This window comes from Dioszegia hungarica (genome assembly GCF_025882075.1).
Source record: "Dioszegia hungarica strain PDD-24b-2 chromosome Unknown MKK02contig_25, whole genome shotgun sequence".
NCBI lineage: Eukaryota > Fungi > Basidiomycota > Tremellomycetes > Tremellales > Bulleribasidiaceae > Dioszegia > Dioszegia hungarica.
This window is the reverse complement of record NW_026515779.1, coordinates 1,020,704-1,043,984: the sequence shown is the minus strand read 5'-3', so window position 1 is coordinate 1,043,984 and position 23,281 is coordinate 1,020,704. Positions and strand designations below refer to the sequence as shown.

At 57.5% G+C, this 23,281-nt stretch overlaps 8 protein-coding genes across 8 annotated transcripts; 6 read left to right on the top strand and 2 right to left on the bottom strand.

Annotated features, from left to right (window-relative positions):
* Positions 1 to 96: 96 nt before the first annotated feature.
* MKK02DRAFT_20773 (ER-golgi trafficking TRAPP I complex 85 kDa subunit-domain-containing protein) lies at positions 97 to 4,610 on the top strand (the record flags this gene model as incomplete). The annotated part of the gene is made up of 11 exons (XM_053086310.1): positions 97 to 244; positions 292 to 450; positions 521 to 779; positions 825 to 1,352; positions 1,402 to 1,960; positions 2,007 to 2,231; positions 2,288 to 2,525; positions 2,582 to 3,094; positions 3,132 to 3,433; positions 3,481 to 4,307; positions 4,370 to 4,610. The coding sequence occupies 11 exons, from the start codon at positions 97 to 99 to the stop codon at positions 4,608 to 4,610; spliced, it is 3,999 nt and encodes a 1,332-aa protein (XP_052942372.1).
* Positions 4,611 to 5,224: 614 nt separating this feature from the next.
* Positions 5,225 to 5,772, bottom strand: MKK02DRAFT_15268 (Sec62/63 complex, subunit Sec66; the record flags this gene model as incomplete). Its single annotated transcript, XM_053085556.1, has 2 exons — positions 5,225 to 5,619; positions 5,679 to 5,772. Coding segments are annotated over 2 exons (489 nt in total), but the record flags the coding sequence as incomplete, so codon positions are not given.
* Positions 5,773 to 5,967: 195 nt separating this feature from the next.
* MKK02DRAFT_20370 (GDP dissociation inhibitor-domain-containing protein) lies at positions 5,968 to 7,780 on the top strand (the record flags this gene model as incomplete). Its single annotated transcript, XM_053086248.1, has 5 exons — positions 5,968 to 6,038; positions 6,087 to 6,601; positions 6,657 to 6,888; positions 6,946 to 7,346; positions 7,395 to 7,780. The coding sequence occupies 5 exons, from the start codon at positions 5,968 to 5,970 to the stop codon at positions 7,778 to 7,780; spliced, it is 1,605 nt and encodes a 534-aa protein (XP_052942370.1).
* Positions 7,781 to 8,606: 826 nt separating this feature from the next.
* MKK02DRAFT_35412 (NADP-dependent oxidoreductase domain-containing protein) lies at positions 8,607 to 10,111 on the top strand (the record flags this gene model as incomplete). The annotated part of the gene is made up of 10 exons (XM_053089172.1): positions 8,607 to 8,642; positions 8,702 to 8,803; positions 8,851 to 8,874; positions 8,945 to 8,975; positions 9,030 to 9,247; positions 9,312 to 9,338; positions 9,388 to 9,490; positions 9,538 to 9,608; positions 9,670 to 9,745; positions 9,795 to 10,111. The coding sequence occupies 10 exons, from the start codon at positions 8,607 to 8,609 to the stop codon at positions 10,109 to 10,111; spliced, it is 1,005 nt and encodes a 334-aa protein (XP_052942369.1).
* An 83-nt stretch (positions 10,112 to 10,194) lies between these two features.
* MKK02DRAFT_20737 (putative glicosidase) lies at positions 10,195 to 13,216 on the bottom strand (the record flags this gene model as incomplete). The annotated part of the gene is made up of 9 exons (XM_053086307.1): positions 10,195 to 10,927; positions 10,973 to 11,037; positions 11,093 to 11,318; positions 11,367 to 11,506; positions 11,554 to 11,674; positions 11,720 to 11,939; positions 11,994 to 12,135; positions 12,182 to 12,262; positions 12,308 to 13,216. 9 exons carry the CDS (start codon positions 13,214 to 13,216, stop codon positions 10,195 to 10,197), a joined length of 2,637 nt encoding a protein of 878 aa, XP_052942368.1.
* Positions 13,217 to 13,734: 518 nt separating this feature from the next.
* On the top strand, positions 13,735 to 16,467 carry MKK02DRAFT_40895 (WD40-repeat-containing domain protein; the record flags this gene model as incomplete). Its single annotated transcript, XM_053091323.1, has 12 exons — positions 13,735 to 13,854; positions 13,912 to 14,185; positions 14,239 to 14,387; positions 14,436 to 14,569; positions 14,618 to 14,672; positions 14,721 to 14,815; positions 14,862 to 15,098; positions 15,148 to 15,210; positions 15,257 to 15,497; positions 15,543 to 16,194; positions 16,247 to 16,374; positions 16,423 to 16,467. The coding sequence occupies 12 exons, from the start codon at positions 13,735 to 13,737 to the stop codon at positions 16,465 to 16,467; spliced, it is 2,193 nt and encodes a 730-aa protein (XP_052942367.1).
* A 765-nt stretch (positions 16,468 to 17,232) lies between these two features.
* On the top strand, positions 17,233 to 18,094 carry MKK02DRAFT_30364 (uncharacterized protein; the record flags this gene model as incomplete). The annotated part of the gene is made up of 5 exons (XM_053088029.1): positions 17,233 to 17,371; positions 17,419 to 17,492; positions 17,551 to 17,789; positions 17,845 to 17,911; positions 17,960 to 18,094. 5 exons carry the CDS (start codon positions 17,233 to 17,235, stop codon positions 18,092 to 18,094), a joined length of 654 nt encoding a protein of 217 aa, XP_052942366.1.
* A 1,963-nt stretch (positions 18,095 to 20,057) lies between these two features.
* On the top strand, positions 20,058 to 23,144 carry MKK02DRAFT_35410 (putative GTP-binding protein; the record flags this gene model as incomplete). Its single annotated transcript, XM_053089171.1, has 9 exons — positions 20,058 to 20,060; positions 20,504 to 20,599; positions 20,661 to 20,763; positions 20,818 to 20,956; positions 21,004 to 21,090; positions 21,139 to 21,402; positions 21,453 to 21,934; positions 21,987 to 22,406; positions 22,453 to 23,144. The coding sequence occupies 9 exons, from the start codon at positions 20,058 to 20,060 to the stop codon at positions 23,142 to 23,144; spliced, it is 2,286 nt and encodes a 761-aa protein (XP_052942365.1).
* Positions 23,145 to 23,281: the final 137 nt, after the last annotated feature.

Here is a 23,281-nt window from a genome sequence, read left to right as displayed (position 1 = left end):
TCGGAACTCCCTTGTACCACCGAACCATCACCTCACTCACAACAACAAGCCCGCAGTTGAGCCCGCTGAGCCCCTAAGCCGGCAGACTGGCTCAAGATGCCGTCTCCGCCATTGTCAATAGTCCAGCCGCTCTCCCCTCGAGTCGCCATCCTCGCGTCGGACGATGTCAAGCTTAGCTGCGAGGCGAACGGGTGTAGGGGGATGGAGGAGCTGTTGCGGCCTTGGGAGGGCGGGACGGAGCGGGGTGAGCTTAGCCCGTCAGGCAGACGATAGCATGAGCTCATCAGGTAGTGTCGGTGCTCTCCTCGACGCTGACGCCGACGGTACACCCGTCGTTCCCTCTCCGGTTCGTCAGCTTTGACTCTATCTTTCCGAATCCTGCTGTCGGGGCGCCAATGCCGGATATGGTCGTGGACATGATCAGCAGCTACGTAGGAGACAGGAAGCCAGGTCAGCTCAAAGCTCTTTCGCTTGACCTTCGTTAGGGTCACTAGTCTAGGGAGACAGAGCTGACTTCTAGACGAGGAACAGCACTACCCTCTTGCTCGGTCACTCCTCCTCTCCTCGTGCCCCTTGGCGGCATACGAGACCTTCAATCACCCGGTCGGAGTCCTCTTTGCGATCTCCTCGGGAGATGCAGACCCTCTCATGGCGATGCGGCGGCTTGTGCAGCAGCATATTGGCGCAGTGCAGACTGTACCGTGGATGGACGCTGTGAATGTGTTGAAGTTCTACGTGGTGGTCCACGATGCCGGCAGGCAAGGGCAGGACATGGCTCAGTGAGTCTGGAGACCGCCATGGAAGGGTCTGTAGCTGATGGGCAGGGCGAATGAGATCCTGATGGCCGTCAAGAAGACATACGGACCGCACTCCACCCTGCTCATCACCAACTCGCGACCCCCGCCCACCTCTCCGCCTTCCACACCCGATACTCGGCCACATCCCGCCATATCCCTTCCACGCCCCCTCACTTCCGAGGAAGACAGCCCCGGCGCCATCTCCCAGATCTACGCGTCTGCCCTTTCCTCTCTCGCCCTTTCCCCAATGTCCGCCGTGGCCGCAGCAATGGGGGACGAGTCCTCCTCGGACACGCCCGCTCGGAGAAATCTTTACGGTGCCGCTTTATCCGCAGAGGATACTCAGCGATTAGCGGCGCTGGTGAGGGAGCTAGTCGTGCAGAGTCTGTTACCGTGGATGGAGGCGCGGGTGAGGGAATGGAACGAGGTGTATCATGCGAATAGGCGGGGCATTACAGGAAGGCTTTTTGGGGCAGGGAGGAAGTTCTTTGGGAGTCGTCCCGCGAGCCCTGCGCCGAATGCTTCTGCGACGGGCTATAACACTGCCAAGGGATAGTGAGTTCCCATCCATATGGACTGGACCTGGCTCGAAGCTGACATTCAGCTACCCCATCGCGGCGGTCGAGTCCCTCACCAGACGCCTCGCAGACTTTGCATTCATGCTCCGCGACTACCGCTTCGCATCTAGCATCTACGACTCCCTCCGACGCGACTATGCGCAAGACCGCGCCCTACGCCACTCGGCAGCGGCTACGGAGATGTACGGTCTCTCGCTCCTCCTTTCCAACCCTTACTTCTTCCCTTCGACCCCACCCCGCCCGATCGCCCTGACGCCCTTCACGACCCTCCAGCACACCGATATCTCGTCCTGGCTCGAGCAGGCCGTCTTGGCGTACTATGATGCTGGACAGGGGATCCAGCTGGATGCTCTGCGGGCGACATTGCTATATTATGAGGCCTGGAAGATGATTGGGGAGTATAGGGGCGTGGGGGCAGCACTGGTCCGCGCGGCGGGCGAGGCAGAGGAGGTCGTGGGCGCGGTGATGATTGAGGAGGCGGCGCAGGCTGATTTGAGGGGTGGGAGGGATCCGGAAGGGAGGGGAAGGAGGAGGAGGGCATTCCACCTGGTTATAGCTGGAAGGAGGTACGAGACTGCCGGTCTGGTGCGTTTCTTTTTCTTCAATCTGGGCGGGCTAGGCTGATGAGCAGAAATCGTACTCTCGTCGATGTCTGACCCGTGCGGCGGAAATATATCGCTCAACGCCATGGACAGCCATCAAAGACAGGATAGAATACTCGCTTGGTAGACAAGCGTACGCTTCGGGCGAGATGGCGGGTGCTGTACGCCACTTCCTGTCTTTACTGGGCAGGGACGACACGGGTGTTCCGGGCAGTCAAGGGGGTCCCTTGGAGGATATGGGCCTGGCATATGAGGTGAGCCCCCAGACGGATCTCGATCAGATGTGGTCCGGCCTGAGCTGAACGTGTAGCAACTCGTCAGCTATCCTGAACAGCTCGAGGAGATCAAGGGGACGCTTCGACTCCCAACGCCGGTCTTCGACGTCCAAAAGACGCGGATTGTGGGCAGTGCGAGCGAAGCTTCCGGCAGTCGGAGCCAAGGACGGTACACCGAGCTGGAGGCGAAAGCGCTCGGAGAGTGGGATCGGAAGGGCAAGAAACCGATGCGCCTTCTCCCGGATCAAGGGCGGACGGAGGTCAATGCCGGATGTGAGCTACCAGCTTCCCGCACAATCCAGGTAGGGGAGAGAGCTTACCAAGAAAAGACACTTTCCACGTCCAGCTGCATGCTACAAACCCCCTCAATACCCCTCTTATCATCTCGGACTTGACGGTGGCCTTCTCCTCCCCTACCCTCGTTTCCGCCGATATCCAGATCGAACACACCCCAGAGGTCTCGCTGGAAGCGTACGAGACCCGCCTGGTCCATATCTCCGTCACCGTCCCTTCTCCCGGCAGCGTCACCCTCGACTCGGTATCGTTCCTCTTCCACAAGTTCCTCCCCGTTACTCAACCGCTCAAGAAGCGCGGGAAACGGCTGCACGCGACGAAAGCGCAGAGGATCAGTACGGAGTATGGGACAGATACGAGTCTTACGGCGCAGATCTTCCAGGGCGGACCGAGCATCCGCGCGGAGCTGGTCAGGGTGGGTGAGGGGGTGGTGTATGATGGCGAAGAGGTGCAGCTGGGGTTGAGGATACGGAATGGAGGCGGAGAGGCTGTAGTGGGGGTGCAGATGGTACTGGGGGAGGCTGGGTCTTTACATTTGCGAGAGAAGGGTAAGCTCGCGGGTCGACACTCATTGACGGAGGGAAGCTGATAACTTAGAAGCACAAGGTGATCAGAATCTACCGAACCGGCTGGACGGGTCACATACTCTTAATCTCGATGTTGCGGGCCTTGGACCAGGAGAGGAGAAGACCATACATGTCGTCTACACACCACGAACGACCGGTCCGATCGATCTTGACGTCCTCGTACTCGGTAACTCCGCAGGCGAGGAAGACGAGATCGCCTGTACGCCCGCCAGCCTATCCTTCGACGTCCGGCCCTCGCTAGCCGTCTCGACGCGGATCAGACCCTCGTCCGACTCTGGCGGATATCAAGTCTTGGTGGAAGTGAGCTCAGTCCTCCGTTGTCGGGTTGAATCAAGCTGATCATGTAGGCGCATAATCAGTCTGATACGTCCATACAGCTCGACGGGCTGCATTCGTTTAGCCCGTACTGGTCCGCATCGCCGGTCGAGCTGGGATCGGTGGTACTCCTGCCGAACCAGACGTACAGGATGGTCTTACCTGTACACCCGCCGAAGGAGCTACCGGCGAACCTGGACCTGCGGCAGACACAGCTGGTTGATGCGCTGTCGCTCCTCATTCAGGGCAAGCCCGCCGGAGAAACTCCGATCGACCACCCCCCAATTTCAATCATTGCCGCCAAGGACGGGTCCCCTATCGATCTAGGCGCCTACCTCGCCTCTCGACAGACATACCGCGCCAAGTCACTCCGCTCTTCCTTCCCTACCATTCCTTCGTCGCAACTTGCCTCCCTATTCCCCTTGATCGATCCGCTCGATCTCGACCTCATCCTCTCCTGGTCCATTCCTTCCTCTGCCCTTTCCAGCTCGTCTTCGGTGTCGCGGATAGGCAAGACATACATCCACGCCCTCCGCCCCTCGCCCTCTTTCTCTCTCGTCGGCCCCATCCACGAGCAGATTGCCTCGGCGCTCGCTGGTGGCTCAAAGGCCAAGCGGACGATGTATGAGGAGACGGGACGGCTGAGGCGGGTATTGGTTGATAGTGTCCTGGAGGGAGGGCTGGCAGCGGAGGATGATCCGGTCGACGTGCGGATGAAGGTGAAAGGGGCGGCCAGGGGAGTATTGAGGCTAGAGGAGGCGGAGGTGGGCGCGACAGGCGTAGAGGTGGAACTGAGGAATCGGTCGGTCGCCATACCCGTCAGATGGTTGCTAAGATTACCGTCGGATCTGTCCGGCAGGTGAGTACTGTGCTATAACCCCGAGTAGAGGAGGGAAGCTGGTGCTGGTGCTGATGATGTAGCAGTATGGGACAGAGGGACCAGGCAGTCTTCACTGGCTCGTTAGTCCATAGTGGCACCCTACAGCCGAATACATCCGAGGTACTGCGTTGCAAGGTGCTTGTTCCGGAATCGGGCATGTTGGATCTTAGCGGGTGGACGGCGGATGTGGAGACTGGAGATGAAGTAGAGGACGGGTGGAGGCCACGCATGAGCTGGAGTAGAGTGGGATCAGGGGGCGTGGTACAGATTATCAGGGAGTAGCTAGGTAGGTAGGCAGGCGCATCTAGGGTGGAGTATCGGCTATAATATGGATGTGAACTCGAGGTGCGAGACTTGCCCGGCTGCTGAGGGCGGCCGCTCCTCTCGCTGCAGTCCTGCTATGCAACCAAGACAGAGCTGAGGGAGTCGAAAGTGAAGGAGTCGAAAGAGCAGGAATACCTGTTGAAGCTTGACACTATCGCCGATACATACTGCATGGCAACAATCATCTACTTCTTTCCCTTCTTCTTCTTCACAGGTGTGGACTACGGTTGTCAGATGCGCCCTCGAGTTCAAAACGACGCCCGAGTGACCATAACTCACCTTTGATGGTGTCCCTCCTGGCGTGGAGGTGCCAGATCCTGGTGATGCCACTACTAGACCGGCTGACGGGCCGGGCGAAGTACTACGAGACGCGGACCCACTGGCGGAGGGAGAAGCCCCGGTGCTCTGTGGAGGAGTGGACTCGATGGCTCTGACCGTCGCTGGCGCAGGGGTGGCAGGAGCAGCGATTTGAGCCCGTTCTGCCGCGGGGAGGTATTTCTGCCTCCGCTCTTGTCTCTTGTCTGGCACGTCAGCTCGGATAGTCCAGAATGATGGACGTGACAAAGCTCACCCTCCTGCGCCTTGACCTTCCCAACGTCCATGACAATCTCCCTCGTCCTCTCCGCCTGCGCCATCTCCGTCGCCGTCGCAAAGATCAACCCTCCCCATCCCTGCCGGAACGTATTCGCCTCCTGCACCACATCCACAATCTCCGCCTCCAGCTCCTTCTCGGCCGCCTCGAACCGCTGCAGCGTCTCATCACCTAGCAGTCCGCGCTGATGCAGATTTGTTAAGGCCATCTTGTCCTCCCGGAGGCGCCAGATACGCTTGACGTCTGCCGAGGCGCGCGTGAGGAGGGCGGATTTGAGGAGCGAGTCGGGTACGGGCGAGGAGCAGGATAGGAGGGTCATGTAGATGTCCCGGGTGGGGTGGGAGGGGAACCATGCTTCGTATGCGCGCTTCTCGGCTAAGGCGTTAGTAAGGGAGGTCAAGCTGGGGGATGGGAGAAAGGAAGGTAGGGCTTACCAGCTTTTCTCTTCCGGTAGACCCGTGAGAAGATGGCGAGGGCCGTCACGAGGACGGTGATGTACGCGACGGGGACGGCGAGGGAGGTCGCCATAGTGTCTATGAGTAGGACGTAGCTGGAGTCTGTTGGAGTGGTGTAGCAAAGGAATGCGTGGAAGTTGCTTTGGTGCCAGGTGAAACGCTAAATGGAGGGAGCATACAAACTGTCCTCGGCCATACCCAAGGCCGAGGTGGTCCAGCAGCTCAAGCAGCGATTGCTACCCAAATTCATTATATCTCGACTACCACCATGGAGCTCGAATCAGACACATACGACGTCGTAGTGATAGGTACAGGGCTGGCAGAGAGTCTGGCAGCAGCGTGAGCTCGCACGTGGACACCGCTCATGGAGTCAAGCTCACACTACAGCTCCCTCGCCAACTCGGGCAAGACCGTGCTCCACCTCGACCCTAACGAATACTACGGCGCCTCCCAGGCTTCTTTGACGCTCGACGAGCTCTCTTCGTGGGCGACTGCTCGATCGGGATCCTCTGCATCTGCCGAAGCTGGACCCAGTACACCTGCACCGTCGATCTACATCTCCGCCCAAAGACGGCGCTACACCCACGCCTCCACCTCCGCCCTGTCCCCCGCCCTCCAGGCCTCTCGGCGGCAGTACGCACTCTCGCTCTACCCTGCTCTTCTCCCCAGTCGAGGTCCGCTTATATCCACCCTGATCACTTCGGGAGTGAGCAACTACGTCGGCTTCCGGATCCTCGATTCAATCAGCGTATGGCGAGGGGAGGGGCAGGAGGTCAAGCGAGTCCCGGGGAGTAAGGAGGAGGTATTTAAGGATAAGAGTATTGGGCTGGTGGATAAGCGGAGGTTGATGAAGTTTTTGATGTTTGTGGCTGGCGAGTTTGAGGGGGAGGAGCTGTTGAAAGGTGAGCTGTCTCGAACAGCATTTTGCCAGGATTATGACACCAGCTGACGGTACAGGCAAGGAAGCGCTCGCACTGCCGGAATTCTTGGCTCAGTCGTTCTCAATACCACCCGGACTATGTCAAGAGATTACATACGCGATAGCACACTGTTCCTCACCAAACGAAGCGACACTACCTGCTCTGCAACGGACAAGAAGATATCTGAAATCTATCGGCCGATATGGACCCAGCGCATTCTTGGTGGGGCAATACGGCGGTGCGGGAGAAGTAGCACAAGGCTTCTGCCGGTGAGCTTCCTGGTGTCCGTTTGCTAGGAAGCACGCAACCTCGAGCTGATCTCTCAGTGCCTGCGCCGTAAAAGGCGGTACATACGTCCTTGGCAGTCAAGCGGATATCGAGTCCCTCGACATCTCATCAGAAAAAGATATCGAGACGCCAATAACGATGAAGCTCGCATGCCACCCTCGACCAATCTCCGCAAAACACCTCATCACGACCCCGGATCACCTACCTCCCCATCTTCTCCCTAATCCAACCGGACCAGGCCCAGAACGGACCACAGCGCACTGTATAGCCGTCCTCTCATCCTTCCCGGTCCTGCTCAGACGAAAGGCAGACGCAGAAGAGACCGAAGAGAGAGAAGAGGATGACACGGCCGTGGTGCTGTTCCCGCCTGAAGGGGAGAGAGGTCTGGTCAGGGGTCTGTTGATGGGTGAGGGGACCGGGAGTTGCCCAGCTGGACAATGTAAGCTAGTAGGCCTTATTCCCGGACTTTTCGCAGATGACGCTGTAGTCATTCTGTACCTCAGCTCGACCGTCACCGATGCGGATGCGGTAGACCCGAAGACCGTTCTGAGACCATATCTCGAGCGCCTTAGCCAAGAGCCACTATTCGAGGCGTACTACCTCTCGCACGACACACAGTCCCCGCCAACAGCCCCATCCAGCTCAGAGTCGCCCCAGTATGCCGCAGGAAGGGTAGTCGTAGTGGAATCATATAGCCAGGGAGAGTCGATAACGGAAGGTCTTGACTGGGAGGCGGAGCAGGGCGAGAAGGCGTTCTGGGCGGTCATGGGTGATAAGGATAAGCTCGAGGCGGGAGTCAAGGGGTGGTGGGAGAAAGATGGGGAGGTGGAAGAGGGAGAAGGAGAAGAGGAGGTCGAGCTGCAGGGCCTGTGAGCGCCGCGCAGAGTTGATCCAGTTGAGATTGGGTCAGCCATAGACCGCGCCGGACACTGCATCTTATTTGGTCGTCATAGCATATTGCATTTCGGTGTAGATTCTGTATGATCAGTGGGGTTCCACATTCCCGAGACAGGACACAGACCTACATTCTTACTCATGGTCTATCCGTACCACCTCACTTTGATCCGAAGAATAGCAATCTCGCCAACTCGACGACAGCTGACCATATCAGCTCCCATCCTCCCGTCCCCGCTATCCCATCCCCTGATCGACGATCCATGACCCCATCCGCCGACGATGATCACTCACTCCCTCCGACAAGCAAGAACCCCATCCCTATCAATACCCAAGCACCCACACTCCGCTTATTCGCCCGGCGTGCTGGTCTTGCGGTCCGTTTCCCAGCTTGAGCCCTCGCTGCGAAATTGGCGTTTTTGCGCCGGATATCAGCTTGGGTCGGCTATAGCGTCAGATCTCACATATCCTTGCTCATCTGAGATGGGTACGCACCATCTCCTACCGCTGCCTGTGGTGGATAAGGTGGGTGAATGCTGCAGCGGATTGGCGATTACAGTCGTGGTTGTTGTCGTGACCGAGCGCGAGACGTGGCAAGGAATGCTGCATGGTTCCGTCGGAAGATAGGTGGCTGTGGGGCTCCAGCGGAGCGGATGGGTTGGGTGGAGGTGCTGGCCGTCGGTCATGGCGCACATGGTGCATCAGCCTTACCTTGATCAGCCTTTGAACCCCCCTGCCCTCCTTCACTTCATACCATCGCCACACTAGTCCAGTCAACATGGCAGCAGCAGCTACAGCAAATAAGATGAAATATGTCAACCTTGGAAAAAGCGGTCTGAAGGTACGTCCACCTTGTCCAGCGGCTCGTTCCTAAGGGTCAAGTTGGCTGATAAGCGTTAGGTTTCCAAGATCATTCTGGGGTGTATGAGCTACGGTGTCAAGCGGCCCAAGGACAAGTGGACCTGGGTACTTGAGGAGGAGGAAGCTATGAAGCACCTCAAGGTGGGTCTGGGCCTGTCATTGTCAGGACCTTCAGCTGATACGGATAGTACGCCTACGACAATGGTATCAACGTATGTTTGTCGTCTACATCAGCTTACTACTCTACGATTTTACAATTCCAGCAGCTAGCTGACCCACTAGACCTTCGACACCGCCGACACCTACAGTCAAGGTTAGCTTACTGTATACCAGCAGCGATAGTATGCAGACAAGCTGACATACCCAGGCAACAGCGAGCGCATCCTCGGATCCTTCCTTAAGAAGTACGACATCCCCCGGGAGAGCGTCGTCATCCTCACCAAGACCTTCTTCAAGTGGGGCGATGCGGAATCGTACGGTCCCGCAGGCCATGTAAATAACTCTGGTTTGAACAGGAAGCGCATCTTTGCGGCTGTCAAGGCATCGTGCGAGCGGCTTGGGACGGACTATGTCGATGTCTTCCAGGTGAGTTGAAACCTTCCGTCGTCTGCCTCTGTGGAGACGAAGGATGAGAAGCTGATATAGGTAGTGCCATCGCTTCGACAATGATACCCCGGTAAGTTGGGCATTACGTCTCATTGGATAGCCAGTAGCTGACAAGTCAGATCGAAGAGACCATGCAGGCGCTGCACGACATAGTCCAGGCTGGGTACGCGAGATACATCGGCATGTCGAGTTGCTGGGCTTGGCAGTTCCAGGTCATGCAGCGTGGGCTATCATCTTCTCTACTCCGGAGACACCAGCTGATTTCATAGAGTATGCCATTCAGAACCGCTTGACTCCGTTCATCAGCATGCAGAACTTCCACAATGCAATGTATCGGGAGGTCAGTTATTGTATCTACAGACTTCTTTGGTAAAATGTGTAGGGAAGCTGACGCAGTGCAGGAAGAGCGCGAGATGATGCCTACCCTGCAGCACTTTGGTGTCGGCTGCATCCCCTGGTCCCCGCTCGGAGGTGGCAGTATGTCTCACTTTCATCCTCTTGTTCCTGTCCCGTGCTGATATCGCAGTCCTCTGCCGCCCATACTCTGCCGAGAAATCGACCGACCGCTCCAAGGAGCTCTCCTTCGGCGGCGAACCTAGCGCCGCAACCCAAGCCATCATCGCCGAGATCGAAGAGATCGCCAAGAAGCGCGGGATCCCCATGTCGCACGTCGCCTTCGCATGGTCCACCTCCAAGCCGTTCGTCACTGCTCCTATCATTGGGACGACCAAGATCGAACAGTTGAAGGACGCGATCGAGGCGGTCAGTGTCGAATTGACCAAGGAGGAGGTGGAGGAGATTGACAAGTTGTACGAGCCGACCAAGGTGTTTGGGCATGCTTAGCCGGACGTCCTGAGGAAGACAATGCATTTTGCTGCCAATACTGATAGAGCCCAATGATACCGAACAAGATCTAACGCTCACGCCTACTTGACCTCCACAGCCCATACTTTCCTCCCCTTCCACTTGCCCTCCTTTGCGCCCTTGACGACCCTCACGTCCGCCTCGGGTAACGCGACCCATACCGTGCTTCCCCAGAGCGTCGGGAACCCATGCTCTTCCCACCTCGCACTGACCTCAACCTCCTCCTTCCCTCCCTTGTACGTAACCTCCACCACGCTCTTCTTCGGCTTCATCGAAATCCCATCATCCTCGATCCACCTCCCGGCCTCCTCCTTGCCCTCTTTGCCGGGGAAGATGAGCGCCCCGCGCCAATCGTCCAATCCCACCACACCTCCCTCGCTCTCCAGCTGGACATTTACGCCGTCCGGCGTAGTCCGCGCCGGACCTTTCTCTTGCGTGACGGTATGATAGTCCTTTCCTACCGGAATGACGGAACCTTCGCGCGCAAACAGCCCAAAGTGTTCGAGTGGGGTAGCGATAGTGGCGCGCGTGCCGGCGGCGTAGGACCGGAAGGGCGCGTGCAAGTCAAAGTAGAGGGAAGTGTCGGTAGGTGATGATTTGGGGAAGTAAACTTCGCGCGTGAGCATACCGGGGAAGAGGGCGGGGCAGGATAGGAGCTGGCCGGGACCGATCCATGCGTCAAAGCCTTTCAGAAGGGGCTCGGTGTAGAGCTCAGGGTCGGATGCGAAGGGGCCGTAGAAGAGGGGCAGGTTGGTCGCTACCGCGTGCAGGTGAGAACCCCACATGAGCGAATTGCTAGACGATCAGCCAGAACCTTGTGCTGACAGAGACAAGATTTACAAGAAGGGGAGGAACTCGTATCGCCACTTTATCTCTTTCCGGACGATAGGCAGCATCTCGGGGTACTACCATGTCAGCACCCACGTCGGTTAGTGTCATGAGTCGTTGAAGGTAGCTCACCATCCATGGCAGATTAGTCGCGGCCGCACCGCTCGGATCATCCTTGTTCGGCTTGTAACTGTGAATACAGAAACGACTGTGCGTCACGCCCAACTGGACCCAACGGACAAACAGCTCTGGGTCGGGCAGAGGTCCGCCGAACCCGCCAACGTCCGCACCGTACGCTGTCAGAAGAGAGAGACCGGCGTTCAGCTGCATTGGCTGAGAGCCGCGCATGTTGTGCCAGCTACAGAGTTAGCCAAGCGCCAAGAACAAAGTGCAAGAGAGGACTGACCTGGTATAGTTGTCGCCGGACCAGGTGGAGCAGGCGTATTTGAAAGTCCCGACGTTCCCGGATCGGGTGAGGACGTATGTACGCCGGTCGGGCAGCTCGGCGGCGAGGGTGTCATTACTGACTTTGGCCATCATCTCGGTCTGTGGTGTCAGTACTGGTGGACCCCACACCGCAGTCAATTACTCACATTGATCATTCTCCCCAGAAGACCGACATTCTGCTTCCCCTCGATTGGTGAAGCAAACTCATGCGGCGCCTCGTTTTTGGCCAAGAAGAAGTCATCTCGGAGGTAGTACTCGTTGTTATCGCTGACGGATGAGCTTGACCATCCTGCAGGTAAACGAAGAACTCACTTCCACATCCCATCGACACCGAGGTCGATCAGACTCTTGACACCGTCGGCCCACCACGCCCTCCCTTCGATACTCGTCAAGTCGCTCCATCCACCCGGCGCGGTCGTCCCCACTCCGGAAGACCAGATGCGCACCTCGACCGACTTGCCAGTGTGCGGGTTGTGGAAGAAACCGTCCGCTTTGTGCACGCGCTCGTAGTGTGGGTGACTGGCCAGCATGTCTAGAGTATCAGCTTGATTCTCCTTGAAGCATGACGAGCCAAAGATCCGCTCACAAGGCTTGATGTTGGGCACGACCTTGATTCCAGCCTTGTGGAAGACCCCAACCATACTCTTGAAATCAGGGTACCGCTCCTTGTTCATAGTAAAGACGAGCCGGTCGCCTGTTTTGGGGTCCGCAGTATAGCCTGATGAGAGCTGATGGTCAGCTGGTTGCCTCGCCACGAATGGCGGACGGACTTACGTGCATGGCGGAACAGGGGATATCGTGCTTCTTACAAAGCTCTGGCCAGCCTTCGAGCAGATACTGGGCTTTCGGCTCATCCTGGATATCAGTAAAGCACCATTTCATGGACTGAGGAGGACTTACTGTCTCTCCGAGACCCATCCCGGATGCAAGATACCCCAGCCAATCCCTTCCGACCAGCTTCGGCATGCCCACAATCTCTCCCCATGTCCGCACCACCTGCGGCACCCCCTTACCCACCAACACCCACTCCTCAATCCCGCCAAAGTCCTGGGTGTAACTCTTGAAGTACCCACTCGGATCATCGTGCTGCTTCCCAACGTCCCAAATTCCAAAGCTGTTGGTAGCGTGGAAGATAGCGTAGGTCGAGACCGGCGCCTTGCCGTCGTCGGTCGGCCGAGGCGTGGAGATGAGGTATGGGGTATGCTTGTACAGCGGGTCACCCTCATACGCGTCATAGTGCGCCGAGTCCTGTCCGTGCATCTGGAACGCCCGCTGTGAGAGGTCGATAGGACCCCCTCGCTCTCCGCCGCCAAGATGGAGGTTGTTGAGGGGGATATACCAGCGGCGGGCGACGCCGTGCTCCGAGAGCCCGTACGACCGGTTCGGTAGGTCCTGCAGGATCCGGACGGGCGCCGAGGAAGAGTCTGTAAACTCCCAAGAGGAGAGCACGAGGGATGAGGACCAGTCGAGCTTCAAGAAGCGCTTCTTGTCGTCCGCGCCGTCCATCTCGGCCGGACCAGCCGAGGGGAAGTCGAAAGTCGCGGTGCACGCCTTGGCGTCGAGGGAGGTGAGTTTGAAGTCGACGGGCTTGGACCGGAGGATGACATTGTCATGTGGCGGACGCGGACGGTCGGGGCCAGTGAGGATGGTGCGGTAGGCGTTGGAGAGAGGGAAGTCGAGCGTCCACTTGAAGCCGCCAAAGATGGCCTCGGGGGACGACTCGAGGGAGAAGGAGGAGATGGAGGTGCCGGTCTTGGGCGAGGAGGAGGCAAGTTGCCACCCGGCGAGTTCACGTTCGACGATAGGCATGATGGTCTGTTGTTGTACTAGGCCGATGATGGGGATGTGCGAGCGGTCAACGCGAGCTTTATCAACCCAAGCGGCAACAAGCCAAGAACGCGACCGGATCTGCGGCTCATCATCCGATTACGTTACCGGTCTAACGGACGCCGGTGGACCGGTCCAGCCGGACCTTGTCGTTCGGTCAGTTTCTCTCTTCAGATGCTCTTGCATGATGAGTTACACTGGTTGAGCGCTTGAGCAGCTGAAGGTGGAACAGCAGACGATATCTGAGCATAGTTGGACCCTCCACGCTGGCGATTGGACGGCGAACGAGCTGTGTGAACTGAGTTTCGCGTCGAGAAGCTTGAATCTGCGAAGTCCGTGCGAGCGTTTCATCTTACGCGTCAGCCAAGAGCTGCGAGGGACAGGGTGAACGCGAAGCTGATCATAGCTGCGCGGAAGAGTCTGACTTCTATCTGATACACAACTTGGTATCTGAGGGACTGACCGTCTAATTCGAGATCTAGCCTACCCCTCGAGGCGCGATGGATAGGCCGGTCCCGACCTCGAGCAGGCAGGCTGGGAAAGACGGCGGTGAAAGGGTGATCGAGCATGAGAGCTGGGAGCTGCATACCGAGAGCGCAGGGGACGATGGGGAGGATGTGGTACGTTGGGCTGCTGTGGATGCAGCTACTGCCCTCGGGGAAAACAGCTGATAGCAGCAGCATGGCCTGAGCGATATCCAGGAATCCCATCGTCGGGAAATCAAGCATTATCGAAACCTTCTCATTCGCGCCCAGTCAGCGTCAGCAGCCAGCATACACGAGCTCGACGGGAGGCTACGTGAGGCGGAGACACGGTATGACGATCTTCTCAGGCAGCATGGGGAATGTGGTAAAGGCAAGGGGAAGGAGGTGGATGTTGATACGATCAGGGAGGTAATGCGGACTTTGGACAGGAGCGGGAGACTGGAGATGCTGGATATGGTCCTGGAGGGTGAGTCCATCAATTATCATGTACATCTAGAGCTGTCGTAGCTGATCCACCAGGCTGCCTACCTTCTGATATATCATCGCAAATCGGCGTGCTGCAGAGGTATAAACGGTCCCGATTCGACATCCTCGGCAATCTCGGTGCTACCATCATACCCACAGTGATGGAGTATTTGGACGTCTCCGATATCGTGTCTCTGAGACAGGTGAGTCTCTGCCGATGGCACAGGACTGGATCGCCTGACCGACTCTAGGTGTCCAGGGCGTATCACGACATCACCAAGTCGGCGTCTATCTGGAGGGCGCGTTGCCTTGTACTGGAGGGGTCGGAGGCTCTCGCTTGGCGGGTGCAAGCTCATAGAGCCGAGCCGAGTCGCGAGATTGAGTGGTGAGTAGTACTCCGCACTATACAGGCGGGGGTGTGCTGATTCTGTAGGGAGGATGTATACAAAAGAATGCTTCATCGGGAGAAGAATTGGAGATCTGCCAAAGTGGGTCAAGATGGAGCATGGGCTACGAGATTGCAGCTGATGGTATAGCCAGTGTGCGTACAGGTGCTTCAGGGTCATTTGAAGCATGTCGTTGCTGTGGTCTTGCATCACGATACGTTGTTTAGTGGCTCAATGGACGGATCGTGAGCTGTCACCAGCATCACTGCGAGCTGGAGCTGATGAGAGCAGTATCAAAGTCTGGCGCGTTCCATATCTCGCTTCAACTGACCAGCGGACCGTCAATCTCATACATACTATCTCGACCTCGCCAACTCGAGCTATCTCTTGTTTAGCTTTTCATCCCGCCGACAAGATCTTGGTGGCCGGTAGTTCCGATGGGCGGGTCCAGATCTGGCAGCAGGTCGGGAAGGAGTGGCGATCCCAGCATGTCCTGCTTGGGCATACCCACGGAGTGCGCTCAGTCGCGTACGTCGAGGCTACTAAACCGACTGTAGACAGGAGCTGATGAGTGCAGTATAGATGGCAAGCGTGTTGTCTCGGCCGGTCAAGACAAGACCATCTACATCTGGGATTGCCGGTATGTCCGCCCATCAGCTGGTCAGATTTACAAGCTGACTTCACAGGACTGGCGAGCGGTTGATGCGCTTCCCTCAAGCCGAGTACTGCCTCGAAGTTCGAATCATCGGCGATACCGTCCTGGCGATCATGATGGAGGGCTCGATCAGCGTCTTCTCCGTCGAGGAGCGGCGGATGGTGGCTCAGCACAGGTTGGCAAGTCTGTCATCTGCTGTCTCCGAAGTCGGGTCCGGTGGAAGCACTCGTATTCCGATCAGCTGGTTCGGCCTGGACGGAAGATACATGGTAGTGAGTACTCTGTGCGGTCCACGACCGAGCAGCGCTGATATCCAGTGCGGCAATTACGATACTTGCTATCGCTTCGAATGGCGACTTCCAGATCCCAATCGAGTCGAGGCACTCCCTGATACCGCCTCGCGCCCCTCGCCCGTCAAGCCGAAACTCCTCTCCACACCAGGAGCGAAACCTCCCTCTCGATCCACTACCACTCCTCTTCCGGCTCAGCGTGTCGGATCAACCCCATCAGCAACGCCCACCAGATCGTCCACACTGCCCCTGCTTCGGCCCCATTTAGCCAAGTCGACATCGTCGTCATTATCGTCCGCCCGCACAACTCCAAAGCGCTCAATGAGTGGATCCGACCGGCTTCTCAGCCCTACCGCGCCCTCTTCCTCCTCGGGATCTCGCCATGCCAGTCGGCTATCCCGATCCCCTTCCTCAATCGGTCTCGCGGCCATCAGCCCGGTCACTACCAGCCCAGGCGATAGCGGGAGCGCCGAGCCTGAGGGCTTGAGTCCCATACCGTCTCTCTCCGTCCAGACCCTACCTGACTTCCGCATCCCGCCAGTACTTGTCTGCTGTCACCCAGTCACGTCGATCGAGAAGGGTGCTCTCGGTCCAAAGGGTCGAATCGTCTGCTCTACTCGCTTTGCAGCTCGTAAAGGGGCGAAGAGGGAGGTAGGCTACGATCAGCATCTTTTCGGCGGTACGTTGCTGACTCCTATGTCAGATCTACGTTGGTTCTGTGACGACCGCAGAAGCCGGCCTGGAGAAGATGGAGTGCGTACGCCTGGGAGGGGCTTGGTGCGCACAGGCCGAGGAGCTGGGACTAGAGACACCGGACAAGAACCCGCTGACCATCGCGGTGGATTGCGAGAAGTTCATCGTGAGTAGATCACATCTTTCTCGGGGGATGATGAGCTGACTCGGTCAGTATGGGTGCACGGATGGATCAATAGTCGTCGCTTCTTTTGGTTGAACTGAAGAGCCAATATGCACACGCATCTTGCCTTGGCCAGTAAGCGCGTCCATAGCAGAGCGCCACTACACCGATGTCATCAGCGTACCGAGTGCCCATCCACCATGAGCATGCCCGTCGGCGAGATAAGACCCGAATATCACGGACGTTGACTGAGATACATGTGAGCATCTGCCGAGATCCTCACGCAATCGAACAATATCGATTGCAACACCCCCACCACCACCAACCTCAGCGGAGTATCGTTTTATAATTCTTTCCCTACCATTCGTCCGCGAAAGGCACAGCAGAGCTATATCGTGTGCACTGATCATGTGCCGAAGTGATCTCTCGCTCGGCCGCCGCGTGCCGCTCCGCCGGAGCCTCTCTGCGGTTCCCGAAATAGGTAGTCACCCCGATCGCACGGTAGATTACAAGCCGCATACCCCGGGAGCCCCGCGGAATCCGGCTGTGGGGCGCACGAGTGCCGGCTGAAACACTTACGGCATGGTCCACCTGACCTCTCGATCTGGGATGTTGCTCCACTTATGAGATGCCTGTCGAAGGCCACTAGCTCCGTTTGAGGTTACTACATTCACAGTTTGACACATCCACACCGGCACACACAAAGTCGATACCCGGACCAGACATGTTGTCTGCCCAAAATGTTTATATATGGCCTGAGAGGCGCTCGTCTCGCCCCATCCATCCTCTGCCAGACACTTCTTACACGGTCTTCACTCAGCCACTCACTTTTCCATCACCTACTACCGAGAGCACTCCAGCATGGCGTTCGGCAAAGACTCCATCATCTACCTCATCTCTACCATTCTCTGTACCCTCACCTTGGCGGCGAGTGGCAACGCCCTCCGCCAGCGTAATATCAACGTAGGCAATCAGACAGCTACGGCGGCTGCGACCGGTGGTGAGTGCTCTGCGCCAGTGCTGCTAGGCTCGAGCTGACAGGAGCAGTGCGTCTTGAGATCAACACCGATGACTTGACCAACGCTGGATGGGCGTTGGGCGTGGGAGCCGGTGGAGCAGCAGTGAGTCTTGCCTTCGTCTCCCGAGGCCGGGTAGTGGCAATAGCTGACATCGCTCCAGGTCGGCTCTCTCATCCTCTTCCTCTACTCGCTCCACCTTCGCCCCGTTGACCGCTTCTCCCGCAAGGTCTTCTTCCTCAGCCCCTTGATGCTCACCCTCAACACCCTCCTCATGTTCGCCTCAGCCATCCCCGTTACCATCTTCGGTCGGACCAGGGAGGCCGGTGTCAAGGGGTTCATTGGCAACACTCAGCTACCTGATGCTGTCATCAAAGGCGCGAGCACCATTCCCGCCGAGTAGTACGTCTCTGCCAGGTGCTGTCTCTCGTCTGTGACCAAAGCTGACTCGTCGTAGCTGGCAGAATGCCTACGTCAAGTTCATGGTCATTGCTGCTTGGCCTGAGCTCCCTTTCGCCATTCTTGTGAGTGATCCGCCGCGAAGCAAGTGGTTCTAGAGTTGATTGTGTCAGTCTTGCTTCCTCGCGTACAGGGCGTGGCGCAAGGAACGGCCCTCTGCTCAGCACCACCACACCGACACTGTTCACCCCGTCATTAGTCACAATGAGGAGAAGACTCAAGATATTCGACACGCAGAACGAATGTAGAGGAGGTCCGGAACCAAGGACAGGGTGCGGTTTCAAGGGTTGTTATCGCATGGGAAGCAAATGTGAAAGAAGTAGTGCTACTGTAGTATGTCATTGTGTATGCAGGTGTGGAATGAAGCTGTCGCGCAGATGCAGAAGAGCAAAGCCAGACCCTGTGAGTTTAGCAACGCAGGAACCAATAACCTTTCCACTCGTGCTCGAGCCGCTGATCGCTGTGCTTCCCCGCTCGCTCCGCGTTTCTGATCTGCCAATCCCGTGCCTACTCGCCACCCATGCTCATCATCATGACTGTTCACGCCCCGCGGAGTCCACCGAGGTAGGGAGTCACTTGCAGGCAAAGCGGGAGGTTCTAGGCTCCTTAGACCGTCCACTTGATCCAGTCATTTTCGGACGGGGTGAGCATCTACGTAATATTCGCTAATATAAGCTAGGTGTGCTATCGGGATGGTGATCTACAGTGGTATCAGGTACTAGGTGCGTATGGGTTGATCGGGGACGAAGGGGACCAGCGCAGTCGAGCGTGTGGACCGATACTACCAAAACAAGCTTTGATGGTACTGGTGGCTCATAGTCATAAGCTCCCACATGGTACTGGCGAGATGGCACGCATCACGAGCAAGCATCGGACGCGCGTCGGCCTGTAGTAACGTCAGCGGGGCATCGTTGCACAAGCGTGCATCCTAATGACTTACAGTGGCCGCGACTGACAGATCCTCCCCATCACAAATACATTTGGGTGGCCAAAGGTGGTCTTCGGGCGCGAACCAGACCGTTGATCTGATGTGCTTGTCCGGATCGCTCTGGATATCCTCGCCGCCGTATCCGAGAGAGTCGAGGTGTTCGAGGACAAGCGTGCGTAGAAAGGCTGAGTCGCCGGGTGTGAAGGGGGATGCAAGCTGAAAGGCTCCGAAAACCTTTACAAACCTCGCCTCTGAACGGGTGAGACAGTCGTGCCAGATGTCGAAGTGACGGTCCGCGATCTGGTCAAGCTCTATATCCTGTGCTGACTCCTCTTCTTCGCTGTCCGAAGCTTCCGAGCCTCCTTCTACTTCCACCTGACCCGGCTCGAGTGGTCCTTGTGGGCCGTGGATGAAGACGTAGTTCCGCCTGCCCCTGAAGGAGCCGATCCATTCCGGTAGCGTCTCCGGATTGGGGACGTGCAGTGCCGCAGAATTGATCTTCCCTTCGATTGCTATATCCTTGAGCCAATATTGGACCGAGCTGATGGACGAGAGGGACGATGGATTGAGGCCGACGTTGTGAGGGTATTCGAGTGAAACGCAGACGTCCCATTCCGACGGCTCCTCGGGCGGAGCTGGCGATCCGACCGACCGAGATCCGCTACCGATGCACGTGCCGATGCTTGGCGAAGCCGGTGATCCCAGCGCAGATAGACCAGGGGGAGAAGATGGAGCGGGGGTGTCCCCGAGCGACGCGTCTGTGTCGACAATTGGGCGGATCGTAATATTAAGCTCGTAAGTGCCTCTATCATCGCCCCTGTCTTGTCAGCTGTGAGCTCGCCTGAGCTATTTGCACGGCGGAGACTTGCTGTACTCACTCGGTGTAGGCTATGTAACGTAAAGCAGGGAACGCTATACTCGCAACAGGCCATGCGTTGATCGTGCCCTCTAGTAACCTCGCCAGGCCCGCCCCGTTCAGCTGCGAGCTCGAGCGGTCTGGACCGCCCTCCCCCGGAGTTGCGGGTAGAGATCCCCGTACCTCCAGCTCCTCCACACGCCTCCACAACGTCGTCTGGTCCTCCAGCCCGGGTGGGCGGATGCTCGTTGCGGTGTCTATCGCCATGGCATCGCTTCCCAGCAGGGTTGACAGAGACGGGCGACGCCTGCTGGCATGAGGGCTGGGGTAGAAGCTATCGATGTCCTCCGTCCGAAGTGAAGGCCGACGATACAGCATAGGCGATGCAATCTGATACATCTGCTGCGACGTTCTCATGAGAGTCGCCATGGTTGCCTGAGCGTCGCCCGCCGCTAGATCTTTGACGATTTGGGTGAGCAGCTCGACCGGGAAGCGAGTGGACGTCAGCGACATATCGGTTGAGGGAGTGTCCGGTATGAGACGGGTCGGAGAGATAGGAGGAGGTGTGGGAGCGGGGACTGGTATCGACATGTCTTGATGTGGCGATATCGAGGATGAGAGGCAAACGAGAGAAGGAGGGAAGGGCTGCTGATCGTGGCGACACTGAAACATGGCTGGTGTTTCATGTGTCAGCACGATGACGAGAGCGATAATTCTGATTCCGTCACTGCTTGAAATCTTCGACCACCTTGGTCCACCAGCAAATGGCTCATCTTCATAGCATATCATCTCTCTACGAGCATACAGTAAAACTATACTGACGCCATGGTCAGTTGGGCTGACTATATCAGAGATCTGTGCTGATCCCCTTAGCCGCTTGCACGAACGAAAGCATCCAGCTCAGGCCTCGGAAAGGCGCTGATCAACCGGAAAGCCAAGGAAGCTGTAGCGCCGAAGGAGAGCGGACTGGTGAGTGCTCCCCATGCGCTGGCTGTGTATACACATGAGAGCCAACAGCTGATCCAAACAGTACTCGCTGGATGAGTCGAACCCGCTGCAGTCGGTCACCCACGAGCGAGACCTGGATGAATTCCTCGCCAATGCTGCATTGGCAGATGCAGACTTCACGACGGGTTAGTCTGCTCATGAAATGTTCATATCAGTATGTGATAGCTGACATGGTGCAGAAAGATCAAAATTGCGGATTATCGCCGGTCCTGGAGTGTCCACAAGCGGCGAGAACCCATTCTTGCTGAATGAGCAAGAGGAGAAGGTGGTCAAGGCGAAGCAGCGGGACTTGCGGAGTGAATTGAGGGTGCCCAGAAGGTAAGCTATCCTTGCTCCATCCAAGGGAAAGGTAGCTGACGCTTTAGACCCGCATGGACGAGACATACCACCCGGCAAGAATTGGAGAAGCAGGAGCGAGAATCTTTCCTCGACTGGCGGCGGAGCCTAGCAGCGTGAGCTATCTTCGACTCAGACATTCTAAAATGAAGCTCATTCTCCAGACTAGGCGAAGACTCCAGCCTCCTCATGACACCTTTCGAGCGCAACATCCAACTCTGGCGACAACTCTGGCGTGTCCTCGAGCGGTCTCACTTGGTCGTGCAGATCGTGGACGCCCGGAATCCGCTCGGCTTCCGCTGTGTCGATCTTGAGGCGTACGTTGAGGAGATTGGGGATGATAGTGCGGAAGCGGCGGTGCCAGGGAAGGGAAAGCGGAGGAGTTTGTTGTTGATCAATAAGGCGGATCTGTTGACTGTTGAGCAGAGGTACGTCCTCAACGATAGAATGGTGGCGGGAAGTAATGCTGATCGTTTAGAGGAGTATGGGCGGACTACTTTGAACGTCATCGCATCACCTACGCTTTCTTCTCGGCTACAAACGCTGCTGCTGCTCTCGAGCAGGCGGATAAGCAGAGACGGAGGGCTGAGGGGGACTATGAGGAGGAGGAGAGCGATGAGGAGGAAGGAGATGCCGCGGAGCAATCAGACGATGAGGAGGTGTCGGGAGAAGAAGTCGAGCCGGAATCCGACGACAACGAGGACATTGCTGCGAAGGTGGACAAGCTGGATATTGGGGACGATGAAGAAGGATGGTCAACCGAAGGAGAAGATACGGAGGATGCAGAGCTGGCAGGAGAGGTGGAGAAAAAGTTGACCGAGGGGCAGACAGTACCGCTGCAGGAAGTCGCACGGGAGGTGGCGGAGACGGCAGCGGAGGGCGACGAGCACCCTCGGACAAGGGTATTGAGCGTGACGGAGCTGGAGGACTTGTTCATCGGTTCTGCACCCCCTCTCAGCGGTACGTCGAATGTGCTCCGGGAGAGTGCGAGTGATCCTGAGCTGATTATCAGAATTCGCCACGCAACGCGATCCTACCCCTACCAAACTTGTCGTCGGACTCGTCGGGTACCCCAACGTCGGTAAATCATCCACTATCAACGCCCTCCTCGGCTCCAAAAAGGTCTCGGTCTCCTCCACTCCCGGAAAGACCAAGCACTTCCAGACTCTCGTCCTCTCGGACGAAATCACTCTCTGCGATTGTCCCGGTCTGGTCTTCCCTCAGTTCGCCAATACCCAGGCGGATATGGTGGTGGACGGAGTGCTTCCCATCGATCAGATGAAGGAGTACTCTGCGCCGGTAGATCTGCTCTGTCGGCGGATACCGAGGGAGATTATCGAGGGGACGTACGGAATCAGGATTGATGTGGTCGGCGTGGAAGAAGGCGGGACGGGGAAGATGGGCTGGGAAGAGATGCTTTCGGCATATGCCAGTAAGTTCTGTCAGCTGGGGTGGTGAGAGTGTGGCTGATGAGACAGTCGCAAGAGGTATGACCCGTGCATCGTTCGGTATGCCCGATACATCCCGCGCGGCCCGCCATATCCTCAAAGACTACGTCAACGCCCGTCTCCTCTTCGCCCACCCTCCGCCCAACATGACAGCCGACGACTACATGCGGACCAGTCGGGAAGAAACCCTCGACCGCCTGGAAGAGGAGTTCCGGAATGGCCGGAAGCGCGCCCCTGCCACGCACGTCACCAAGAACGCCGATACTTTTGTGGCGCCTGCCCGTCGTGCACCCGCAGCTGGCGCTGAAGAGGATGACGATGCAGAGTCGACCGTTCCGGAATCGGAGAATCAGGTGGAAGAAGCGCCCACTCCGTTCGGCCTGCGTGATCGCCAAGCAACCTCCCGCCAGATCAAGGCCAACGCTGCCTCGGCGCCCACGCGGACAGGCAAGCAAAAAGCCGCGGCGCTCGACGACTACTACTTTACCGAGTCGGGACCGGCTCCTCGTCCAGTCATCAGCGGTAGAAGGCAGGCGCCGATGGAGCAGGAAGAGGGACTCGGGTACTCTAGGCAGAAGGTGTACCCGCACCAACGGCGATTGGGCCCTGATGGACAGCCGTTGCTCCAGCCGCCAGAGGGGCCGAGGAGCGGTGTAGGGAGTAACAAGAAGCACTTCAAGGTGAAGGAGGGGAAGAAGCGGAGTGGGAGGGGGTATGATTAGCCGAGTTGTACAGCGCAGAGATGTATGTGGCGGTTCATCAGAAGTACTGGCCGATTGCTGCGGGCCGCTCCGGGCCGGTCAGGTGCCGCTGCTAAACTGCTAAACACCTTGTTTTTGCGGCAGGTGACCGCTTGATC